A 12,909-nucleotide genomic window follows, 5' to 3' on the forward strand; every position below is an offset into this window, starting at 1 on the left:
CAGGGGAGAGGCTTGGGTGGAAAGTCCAAGTGAACTCCCTGTTTCTCCCATTTTCTAAAACACCTTCAGCTTACCATATTCAGTATACCAAGGTGCCATATTTTGGGGTATCATGTCTTGAATCCCGTCAATAGTATATTTGGTTTACATCAAATGCCTTCAGGGTGCCTAAGGTGATCAATTTTTAAGTACAGAAAATAGCCAAAACAGGGGACTTCCCTGGTGGCGCAGTGGTTAAGAATCCGCCTGCCAGTGCAGGGGACACGGGTTCAAGCCCTGGTCCGGGAAGATCCCACGTGCCGCGGAGCAACTAAGCCCGTGCACCACAACTACTGAGCCTGTGCTCTACAGCCCGCGAGCCACAACTACTGAAGCCTGTGCACCTAGAGCCCGTGCTCCGCAACAAGAGAAGCCACCGCAATGAGAAGCCCGCACACTGCAACGAAGAGTAGCCCCCGCTCACAGCAACTAGAGAAAGCCCACGCGCAGCAACGAAGACCCAACGCAGCCAAAAATAAATAAATAAAATAAATTAAAAAATATATATATAAATAAAAATTAAAAAATAAAAAAATAAAATAGCCAAAACAAACTTAAAATAGGTTTTAAAGGTTAATATAGCTTTTAAATGAGTAGGGAACATATCATGCTTTAGAACTTCCTAAAAATAAAGTATATGTATAGAAAAAATATAAATAAATGTTAATTATCTCTAGATGCAGGGATGAATAAAATACTTTAAAAAAATCTGAATTGAATGGGCATTCAATATTTTTATCCAGATGTCTACCAGGGAAACTGCAAAATAATTTTATAGTTGTTTCTTAAAAAGGTAAAAGAATTAGGAGTCTGTGTATTGACAAGCCTTCAGATTTCCAAGAAAGTCAATCATTAAATATTGTATTGATAGACGATCCTGTACATATTGACAATGTATAGAAGTAGGTAATAAACAAATGAATAAAATAAATAAATATTTTTCTCATAATGCCACAAAAGCCTTTTTTTCTCAATAGATTACTACATCTGAATCAGATTTGGTATCTTGTTTGCAGAGATAAAACTTAATGAAATATGTTGATTATTGTATTAGGCAATAGGGAGTTCCTCAGTGTGGATTCAATTCTAACTCATTTATCCAAATTATTCTTATTTTCCTTAGTTCCACATTATCCTTATTTTCCCCCACTTATTAGCTGAGGGTGGAATTCAACAAGTCCTTAATCTCTTGTGTCTCAGCTTTTTAATCCGTGAAATGGATTTTACTATAGGACCTATCTGATAGGGTTGTGACAAAAATTATATGAGTTAATATGTATAAAGCACTTAGAACAATGTCTGGCACATATTAAGCATTCAATAAATGTGAGCTATTATTATCTAATGTCTCCTTTTACACACATTCCATTGTTCTTCTCCCTAGTCACCTTACTATTTTTTCCAAGTACCTTTTCCTCAACTACCAGGCCCAGACATAATCATGTTAAATAAAAATCTGAAAGGGTCTTCCTTACAGACAAGCTCCAAATCAGCATCCTGTCCCAAATGAAATCTCTTGAGGCTCTTTTACCTAATCTGACTTTCTTCAAAGGGTTATGGGAATTGAGAATGAATTGAAGACATTGAGGTCAACTTCTATGTCTTATTATTGTTTATTAAATATTACTCAACTTTGATTATTCTTGTTTTTATTCTTTAAATTTTGTAGCATATTTATACAGAATGTATCTCATGATTTCCAGTAATGTTTAAGATGGTCTTGAATTTTTAAAATCTCTTTCTCTCTAAACATATCTTTTCTCCTTCCTATGTATGACACATTTCTGAACATAAAGATCATCTTCTTTTCTTTTTTTTTTTAAAAAATTTACTCCCTTAGTATTTATTCTTTCTTTTTTAATACATTTTATGTGTAATGTGTGATGTGTATATAAGTGTTTTTACACAGAAATGATATAATTTTTACATACATTTGAATTTTTCAAAATGAATAGTTTTACAATGTATGAATGTAGATCTTGTTGGATTGTTAATAACAAACAATGCTGGATGAACAGTTTTATAAATGAATTTTGATGCACTTTTTTTTTCTTATTAGTTATCCATTTTATACATATTAGTGTATAGATGTCAATCCCAATCTCCCAATTCATCACACACACACATCCCCCCCGCCACTTTCCCCCCTTGAGATCATCTTATTTTCTGTAGCATTTTACCCTCAGCATTTATTTACATTTACTAAAACTACTGTTCTGTTAAGAAATGAATGTTGAATCCAGTTATAAAAAGTTGTATACCATAATTCAAAAGGACAGTTTATTTGGGGGATAACTAACTTAGAATGGATTCAGTTGATTTATGTAGAACTTTTTTGTCAATCATTTATTTAAACTTTTATCTTTACCAAATTCTGTCTTGAAATTTCCGTGTTTGGGTCATTCCTTTTCTCTTATTAAAAGCCAATTATAGTACACAAAATATAATTTTTTCTCTTACATAATAATAGTGAAGCTAAGTAATTTATTACCTAAACTCACTGTAGTTGTACTGTGATAATTTTGATTATTGGGAAGAGATGCTATTAAATTTAGAAGTTTGATCTTTTAGTTCAAAAATAGTCGTGACATGTAATTTAAACCTTCACCATCCAAACTATTTATGGCATCCTCAGTATTTTAAACTTCATAATTGGTATAGAGCTGGGTTTGTAAATTCATGTACCAGTTTATAACATTTGGTATGGAACGTGATTTAGTAAACTTGCTCTTTATCTTCACCCATCTTTATTCGTTAATTAATTATATGCTTTTATTCAAAGCAATGTGAATTTCTACAAGGTATTGTTAGATTTAAGCCTACAATAAATATACTGAAATCAAATTTATTTTATTACTGTTTTATTGCTCCTATTCCTAATCATCATTTCTGAACCTTGCATTGTTGAGTTAGTCTATTCCAAGTGTTATTTACTGACATGTTTTTAATATGAGTGTCACATATAGTGGGTTATACACTGAAGAGTTATATAGACTGGATCTCATTCCCTGTGATAACTTATTTGGGTAAGATGTCTTGAGAACAGACTGCCTAAGAAGAGTTTTTATAATTTCACAGACATCTATGTTTTCCATGAAAAATCTGACTATTATGAGGCATTAAAATCTGTTCTCCACTGGATCAGAATCTCTATGCAGGATGTATTTTTTTCTCTGTATTGTAATTTTTTATTACATTTATCAGAATACAGGATATATAAATGAATAACATATATTGTATTAATTCTGGTTGTGTTCCTTGCTATGGCTTTGAATTGCATGATGATATCAGGTAAAATAAATGTATGTCTTTTGAGGAGTATAAAAATGTTTCGAGGCTTAATCAAAATTTCAAGGGGAGTTAATTGTATTATGTGTTAAGAAAATGTTAAAGAGACAATTCTCACTTCCCTATGGAATGAGAAGTTTGACTGAAAAGCATTAATTTAATTTCAACTGCATGGGACAAACATACTAAGACAATATCTTAGTTTGGCCAAAAGTCTGATAAAATATAGAATAATAGAAACTCTTGTTTTGCATTCAGCTATCAGAAAGCACAAATAACCAGACTTTTTAAATATAGTGTTGCATGCCAGTTTATTTAATGATGGTGACTTCAAGACAGTATTATATTCCAGAGTGTCTTCTGAATAACCAAAGCAAGAAAATGTTATATTCCATGTAGTTTTATTGCTAAGGTATTTTAAAGGCTGTTTCTGACTTATCTAGGCATATCTTACATGCCTGCACCACCCCCAGCCTTAACTAGGTGATTGATAGTTGTTTTTTTTTCTCATTTCCCAAGGTTATCTCTGGGAATTTTCCTTTGGTCCTCTAAAGACTGCAGGTATTATCTTGACCTCCTCGTCCCCTAAACTCAAGGTGTCTCAGAATCTTCATTTCTAATTCTGGTCTTTGTCCCTTCTGTCCAGGGCAGAATAGACTGCGAAGAAGCAGTAAGGGAGAAATATAATGAAACCCTTTCTGCTGACTTCCAACCCTCACCACGCCCTGGCACTGCACTGGTCGCCTTGGCCATTTCTATCATGTCATTTCATTCACACATCTTTTCACCCCACTGTCCATTCCCCATATCTGGTGGCCAGACACTCAAATACTATTCTTAATGAAGAAGAAAGATTTACTATTTCTTAATGAAGTCTGTGAATGCAAGTTTTTTCCTGAACTAAAATTAACCCTATTTTGAATATTTGAGTTTCTATAGCATCTTAATGCAAATATTAGTATTCCTTAGGACCAGCTCTGGGATTAACAGAGGGAAGTCCAGTTAGGCAGATTAATAATAATAAGCATAAAGATTGGCTATGGGGTGAAAGGAGAAAAAGTTCCATTTGCATTCCATTAAGTAGAATACCAACTTGCATTGTTTATTTTAGTCTACTTGAGATTGGAAATGTCTCCCTTATTTGTTATTTTTATTTTCATGTATTTTACTCATAGATTCTCCAGAAGATGTAGGAAAAAAAGGCTATAGATAAAGCTGTGATGAAAGTATATTTTGTTGTAAATATGGATCAGGATTCCTCAACAGCACAACTGTTGACATTTTGTCTAGATCATTCTTTGCTCTGCCCATGCTAGTAGCACCCCCAGACCCTAGTGTGAAAAGAAATGTCCCCACACATTGCCAAATGTCTCTTGGGGGGCAAAATCACCCCTAGTAGAGAACAACTGGTTTATAAGGAGAGTGTTCAGTTTAAATAATAAGTAATGGTAATAAAAAGGAAACAGAGGACAGTCTTTGGGCATTGGGCCAACATTCAGATATGCCCCCAATATGCCCCCAAAGCTTCACAGGTCTTTATCCTTCAATCTGTTGGAGACTTGTGCGTCACTATTTGCAGACACAGGTGCCACCAATAGCTTGGAACTGAAAGAGTTGTAACTCTTGATTTCCAAGCATGGAATATGATTCTGCAGAGAGTCAAGCAATAAGAGCATTTCAGAATCACTCCTACATATGGCAGCTAGATTGTGTTAGTATCATACTTTCCAGGCTGGCTTAGGAAGCAAAGAATTATAACATAGGTTCTATGGAAAGATGTACTCAGAAATCCAAATATTTTCTATAAATACCTATAGATTGCTAGTTTTCATATACTGTGTTTTAGAAGCATATCTCATAATGTAATTATTCTTAATTAATAATTTATTATTTTGATTCTTATTTTTTTGAAAGTAGGGGTCAATATGAAATATTTGTCCTGATAAGTTTTATACATCAAATTTCAATTAAACTTTAATGTCTGCGATACTAGGAAGAAATGTTGTTCTTTGAGTTATTCTCCTGGGCCCCAACTTCAATGCCTTTTATTCTTTCTGGACAACTGAATAAAGATAACCAAATATTATCCATTTACCTTTATTTTTCTCTGCCTTCACACTTAATCTTTTTTCTGTAAATACTTATTTTGTGGGATCTTCAATTTGACATCAAAATATCCTATTTAATACTTTATCTTAAAGTCTTAAGATAAGACTTAAATAGTTGATTTATTTAAATTGTTAAATAGATTTAAATAGTTGATTTATTCCCTAGTGCTTTGTGCACCATACTCAGTGAAAGTTTGTTGAAGAAATATTTAATTGTATGAATGTTGCATTTGTAATTCCTAGCCAACTCCTCTTAATTCTGTGTGTTTTTGTGGTATTAAAACTAATTATCACTGGAGAAATATTTTTAAGTTCCTGATTGATAATAGAGTAAATGCAAAAATTCTCACAAAAATTCTCATATATTTTTACTCTACTTCAGAATAAATATGGAAAAGTGCCTGTAAGTGAGGCTGACACGTTGTTGAAGAGCTTCATTTGGCATATAAATTTTCTTATTTGTCTGATGAAGATACTCTAAAAAGGCAAAAACTGAATAATGAAATAGTCGTAGAAGAATAATCAGATAAATGTATAAATATATGTATATATTTATTTTCAGTGTAATATGCTTCATTAACACACTCAGTCAAAATCAGAGAGTTATAAATCAGAGAAAGATTAAAAGCATTCTCAGCTCATCTGTGATCCAAAGATTATATTAATGATCTTTCTAAACATCTCTTATTAGCTAAACAGTTGTGTTATATTGGAAGTGTACATGCAAAAATATTGACTAGTCAAAGCAGGTGAAAAAATATTGTGGGATAGGTTGGAAAATATTTATAAAATAATACTGTTAACTACTGTAGCAAGCTCAGTAAAGTTACTGAATAACAATACTAAAAACACTATACCCTTCTCTGCATTAAGTAATAATAACAGTAATTTTACCATTAGAGTTAATAACCTATATTTAGCCAGTACATTTTTCACAATTTTCAAAGCACTCTTTTCCTTTCACTTATCTGATATTTGAAGCAATCTTGTGAGAAATGTGAGTCAGATGTATATATACTGCAGTATTACAGTGAAGGGTACAGGGGAGTAGGAAAAAAATGATTTATCGGAATTCAAAATGAGTTAGTGATAGTTAAGATGAAATCATATTTTAAAATATCAAGGATTGTTCCCACCATATCTATTTTGCAAATCTTCACAAATCTTGTTAATGTTTCAGAGGGGAAAAAAAGAATTTAAAGCATTAGATAAAAATGGGTACTGTAGCATTATGAATATTTTTTATTTTCTTCTGTATATGTAAATAATTTTCAAATGTATTTTGTGATTATAAACTATTTTAAAATAAATTAAACAGAGCATGCTAAGCAACAAAACATTTCTTCCACGAGAATCTTAGGATATATTAATATTATCAAATTTAATAAAGTGTTTAAATACATACACACTTTTTAAAAGTATGTGCATGAGAAACATAATCATAGATGTAGTATAATATATATTTAGAATGTGTAGTAAAATCTGTTGAACAGTGTTTCAAATTACTTTTAATTCAGTTTCCAATGACTAAAGAGTAGTTAAAATGATTGGGTACAACAGTTATGTGTTGGTGGGAGTCACAGTTTAGATATCAAGAGCATTTTCTCTTTTCTTATGAACCATTCTTGAAATAAACAAACTAGTTCAAATCAACACAAAACACAGCCATAATCTTATTCAATTGTTCATGCTATTTCATTGTAAAATTTCTTAAGCTTTATTGGTTTTTGTGTGTTTTAATCATAAGCAAAATTTGAGGTACCCTACGTAACATTATGCAAGGCATTTTAAAACATTTTATGTCTCCTTTGTTTTTGCCTCCCTGAAGTGGACGTTAAGAAGATATCCTTGCTATATGAAACCATGACCTGATTAAATTCTGGCTTATAAACTTTCTACTTTCTAATTGTATACATGAACATTTAGCAAATTAACCTAAAATTTAAACTGGTGTGAATTAAATGTCAGTGTGGTAGTTACTTTATTTTTATTAATGTAGTATTTTTAGGTAAATGCTTTTACCCTATAATGTAACATAGAAGTTATAAATTTTGAATCCTCTTATCCAAGCAGTTCCCAATTTATAGCCAGTTGCACTGTAAATAACCTATACTTGTGAACAGCTATCATATTCCTATATAACCTCCTATCTCGATGTCCACCTGCTGTTACTTTCTCCAATATTATCTAGAGAGAACCACTCCTGCAACCTCCATCCGTGTTAACCTTACATCTGCTGAGAATCTCTTTGTCTCTACTCCTTTAATATTACAGAATCAGATACATGGGATGCTTTCAATACTTGCCTTTATACTGGATGTTCAAAGAAAAGAATGATAGAGTTGAAGGAACCAAATTTATACTTTACCTAAAAGCATTCAAAACGGGGATTTCATTGATTATATAAGGTGGAACTTTAATTTTATAGGAAAAATGCACTGAGTTTCAAGTAATTAAAAAAATCACATTTGAAATGTAATCAGTTCACAAATTGGGAAATATTTGTGAGTGGATAGTCATAATGACTATTGTAATTTATTTTCAGGGATTAGTTGTAGGTTAACATCTAAAGCCAGAGTTGGAAGGAGCATTTCTACTTTCTAGCTTTGTGACTTTAGGCAAGTTACTTACCCTGTCTTTATCTCAGTTGCCTTATCTGTAAAATGGGGATGATATTAGCAACTACCATGTACATAAGTAAAATCAAGAATGCTGCAAGCCAAGAAATTTCTAAAATAAAAGTAACTTTGTTGGATTGGAAATAGTAATTATCAACAAACATATTCCAATATACAGAAAAAAAATTAATTTGCACCATTAAGTAACATTGAGTGAGCAAAGGTAAAATATGAAAAGAAAAAAAAATAATATTAATTAGATCAACAATCAAGTTATTTATAAATGGAACTAAAACACTGGGATAAAAATAGAAAATAGAAGTAAATTATTGGAATATGCAATTATATGAATTAAAGCTTTATGATTTTTCAGTCTTTATGTGGTTATAGTATGTTCTCTGGGAAGTTTAAGATCCAGTAAAAATCTTTATCCCTTCCTTCCAATAAACATACACAGAAGCAAAGCAGAGCAAAACAAAACAAACACTAAGTCATGCAATGGATGTGTTATTTTAATTTTGTTGCATTAGAATTGGAGGTTATATGTCTCAACTGCTAAATCTGAATCATTAGGTAAGGAGTTTGTTACATTATATTACATAACAAACCAAATTATCTAGTGTAAGTTTGTATTTTTAACCTTTGTTATATATGTGTTTGGGGATGTCATTACTTATACTAGATAGTAAATTTCCAAAGGTTGGAAAGGGAGCATTTTATTTAGTCCCAGCTCTAGAATTAAATTCCTTACTTATATCAGATGACTAGGTTTACATGGATCTGGGACCAAATGAAAACAATTATTTTGAAAAAGTAGTGATTCTATAAGATTCCTAAAATGGTTTATTTTTAATATTTCTTTTGCATCTTTTATATATTTCTAATTTTTTTAATGAAATAATTCCAGGGGTCATCACTCTAACATTTGGGAACTGCTGATGTAATAAGAAGCTTAGCACTAGAACTGACATGTAAGTGTTTCCTTCCCAACCCAAGCAGTGTTTCCCACAATAAGCCAGGGATACTGTCTAATAAATCATACAAGTCTTTCTATGATCCACATTTCCATGACAGTGTCAAACACAGAGGAGGTGCTCGGCAAATATTTGTCAAATGAATGAATGAATAGAAACTCAATTGGAGCCATACTATAAAATAAACATAATTTTCAAAATCCTAAGCCTGCTACAAAGTAGAATTAAACATGATGAAGATTATACTAGGTATGGAAGATTTATTGCCTACATTCAATAAAGAATGGTCATTACTTTTAAACATGCTCAGTCAAGTGGCAGAAGTTTTTGAAAATTATCTGGTTTGAATGATGGTTGTAAAAATTCCTCAAAATATAACTAACTCAAGAAAATACAAGGACATTTAGAGCAGACTTTTTAAAAAAAGGGGTTTGGAACCAGTTGGACTGTGAGGCTATTAATAAAGGCACTAATTTTCTCATATGTTATATGGAAATAATAATATCTTTCTTGATTGTGCATAATGACTGTCAGTGTTACATAATCCACATGAGCTGAAAACTAGCAGATCTCTAGTGGAAGCTGTAATATATAAGAACTTGCTCCTTCCAAAACAAGAGAATCCCAATTAGAGCAGGGATCCTGGAAGTATTGGGGAATTGTCATGTATGTCCTTATTATTATTCTAGTATACAGAAGGACTCCCTGATACCTGCTTCCCAGTCTTCACAGCTGCAGTGTAGAGCTGAAGCGTTTATAACTCATGTGTCATCCTTAGCTACAGACCCAGAACTGATGTTTCGCGAGCCAGAAAGTGGAACAGGATGTAGGGATTACTCTAAGGAGATAGCAGTAGGGCTTTTATATATATGAGAGTTTTGTCGGCTAAGGGAGGCATCCAGGCCAGTCAAAATCCTTTATTACTGCATCGAAGCAGGAACAAGATTAATAAGAAAAAGGCACAGAAGGTAACACATTTCCACATACTTTTCTCCATGGCCGACCATTGGGAAAAGTCCTTCCTTGACCAGCTGGGTGCTCTAATGAGGCGCTATGGTTCCATTGCTATCAAAAGCGAATTTATGTTATAAAGTTCCTCTTTAAGAAGTAGTTTATGATTTTTTTCCAATTTAATCTACACATCTAAACCATCAAACTTGTAAACTTGTTTTTATAGTGTATCTGTTAGAAGTATACTCTGGAGCCAGCTTTCTTCCTTGGGTTGGATCTTCACTTGTGTCACTGCTAACTGTGTGAATTTATGTTCCTATTCAAACGTCACCTTCTTAGAGAAGTCTCTCCTAAGCTCTTTAAATAAAGTAGACCTCTCCTTAAGTAATTCTCTATCCTTTCATTCAGTTTAACTTTCTTCCTAGCATTTACCACTATCTGATATTATATTAATTACACATTTATGTCTGTGTCCTTGTCTCCCTTGCTTATTGCTGTATGTTTAGCATCTTCAGACATGTCTGGCACATGGTTGGCATACAATAAATACTCGTAGAATTAAATAATCACTAATTTCAGTAATGGACTATTTTCAACTCTATGACTTTAATAACATCCTACTTATGCTTCCATGGTTATTCCCCAGTCCTAAGGCTCCAGCAAAATAGTCTTATTCTACTTCTTATTAATCTCCACCTTGATTATTGTCTTCACTCTGCCAGTTCTAACTGTAGTTATATTGTGGCTGACTTCTAAAGATAAAATAGCCTCTGTTGTCTTTGATGACAATTTGCTCTTTCCAGAGCCCACTAGGAATTAAAAAGGAAATTAAGATATCTTTCATGGTCTTAACTTTTTTTTTCTTGCCATAAAACTTCTGATTCTTATGTAGTCTCAACCTCAAAATGCATCTCTCATTAAGGGTAAAATCTAGAAAGGGTATTAAAGTTAAATCATCTTTCTGAGTTTACACAGGTGATGACAGTAATATAATGTACTTTGTTTTTCTTTCAGATCTCCAACTAAAGACATGGATTCAGAAGAGAAGGAAATTGTGGTTTGGGTTTGCCAAGAAGAGAAGATTGTCTGTGGGCTAACCAAACGCACCACCTCCGCTGACATCATCCAGGCTTTGCTTGAGGAACACGAGACTACATTTGGAGAGAAACGATTTCTTCTGGGGAAGCCCAGTGATTACTGCATCATAGAAAAGTGGAGAGGCTCTGAACGGGTTCTTCCCCCACTAACAAGAATCCTGAAGCTTTGGAAAGCATGGGGAGATGAGCAGCCTAATATGCAGTTTGTTTTGGTTAAAGCAGATGCTTTTCTTCCAGTTCCCTTGTGGCGGACAGCTGAAGCCAAATTAATGCAAAACACAGAAAAACTGTGGGAGCTCAGCCCAGCAAATTACATGAAGACGTTACCACCAGATAAGCAAAAGAGAATAGTCAGAAAAACTTTCCGGAAACTGGCTAAAATTAAGCAGGACACAGTTTCCCAAGAGCAAGATAGTATGGAGACATTAGTTCATCTGATTATTTCCCAGGATCATACTATTCATCAACAAGTCAAGAGAATGAAAGAGCTGGATCTGGAAATTGAAAGGTGTGAAGCTAAATTCCACCTCAACCGGGTAGAAAATGATGGAGAAAATTATGTCCAGGATGCATATTTGATGCCCAGTTTCAGTGAAGTTGAGCAAAACCTAGGCTTGGAGTATGATGAAAACCAGATTCTGGAGGACCTGAGAGAAAGTGATGGAATTGTACAGCTGGAGGAACGACTAACATATTATAGAAAGCTCATTGATAAGCTCTCTGCCGAAATAGAAAAAGAGGTAAAAAGTATTTGCACAGAGATAAATGAAGATGCTGTGGAAGGGGCAGCTGCAAGTGAACTTGAAGGCTCTAATTTAGAAAGTGTTAAGTGTGATTTGGAGAAAAGCATGAAAGCTGGTTTGAAAATCCACTCTTACTTGAGTGGCATCCAGAAAGAGATTAAATACAGTGACTCATTGCTTCAGATGAAAGCTAAAGAATATGAGCTCCTGGCCAAGGAGTTCAGTTCCCTTCATGCTAGCAACAAAGATGAATGCCAGCTAAAGGAAAACAGAGGAAAGGAATCTGAGGTCCCTACCAGCAGTGGGGAGGTTCCTCCTTTTACTCAAAGAGTATTTAACATGTATTCAAATGACACAGACTCGGACACTGGTATCAGCTCTAACCACAGTCAGGACTCGGAAACAACTGTAGGAGACACGGTGCTGTTGCCAACATAATTTGAATGGCTTCTTTCTGACCTACTTTAATGTTGTTCGTGTTTGTTTAATTTAGTAGGAAACTTTAAATATTCCATTCTGCAAAAAAATGTAAATCATGTTAAAGTGTTCAGTAGTTAATAAAAACTAGAGAACTTTGTAAGTTTGTTTTTGATTTAAGAGTTCCAATGTGACCTAATTATTGCAAGTTCAAACAATGAACTCTTTATTAAGAATGCAGCACAAACAGCTTGCAGGTATATAACAGAGAAATAATTTGATGGGAATTATCTCATAGCTTCTGTGAGAAATGATTTATTCAAACTGCAAACTAATTCTTGATATTAGTCAATATATTGAAACTATACACATGAACAAGTAAAATTAAAATGTACTGTTATATATTTTTCAACAATGTATCACTGGAATTTTATAATCTGTAAAGTACATGACGGCTACTATATTGTAACTGTATTAATTCAAATCCTGATTCTTTTCATTGATATTTAGAATGTATATCATCTCTGTTACTTCCTGAACCCCTCTACCTGTTAGGCCTAGGTGACAGGAAGTGGGAATGGTTGCTATTGGGACATGTACAAATACCAGCAGTGGATCAGAGAGGAGTATATAGATGAGGAAGGCCAAGTGCTGCAGACAACAGCAACTTTTCT

At 33.3% G+C, this 12,909-nt stretch overlaps 1 protein-coding gene across 2 annotated transcripts in view; it reads left to right on the forward strand.

Annotated features, from left to right (window-relative positions):
• RASSF9 (Ras association domain family member 9) overlaps nt 1–12,386 on the forward strand; it is a 28,145-nt gene extending 15,759 nt beyond the window's left edge. For both annotated transcript variants that reach the window (XM_061205121.1, XM_061205122.1), the window contains exon 3: nt 10,993–12,386. In XM_061205121.1, coding sequence (XP_061061104.1) covers nt 10,993–12,256 — 1,264 coding nt within the window. In that variant the 3' untranslated portion in view covers nt 12,257–12,386. The remainder of the gene's footprint in view (nt 1–10,992) is intronic.
• Nucleotides 12,387–12,909: the final 523 nt, after the last annotated feature.

Source organism: Eubalaena glacialis, chromosome 11 (assembly GCF_028564815.1).
Source record: "Eubalaena glacialis isolate mEubGla1 chromosome 11, mEubGla1.1.hap2.+ XY, whole genome shotgun sequence".
Lineage (NCBI taxonomy): Eukaryota > Metazoa > Chordata > Mammalia > Artiodactyla > Balaenidae > Eubalaena > Eubalaena glacialis.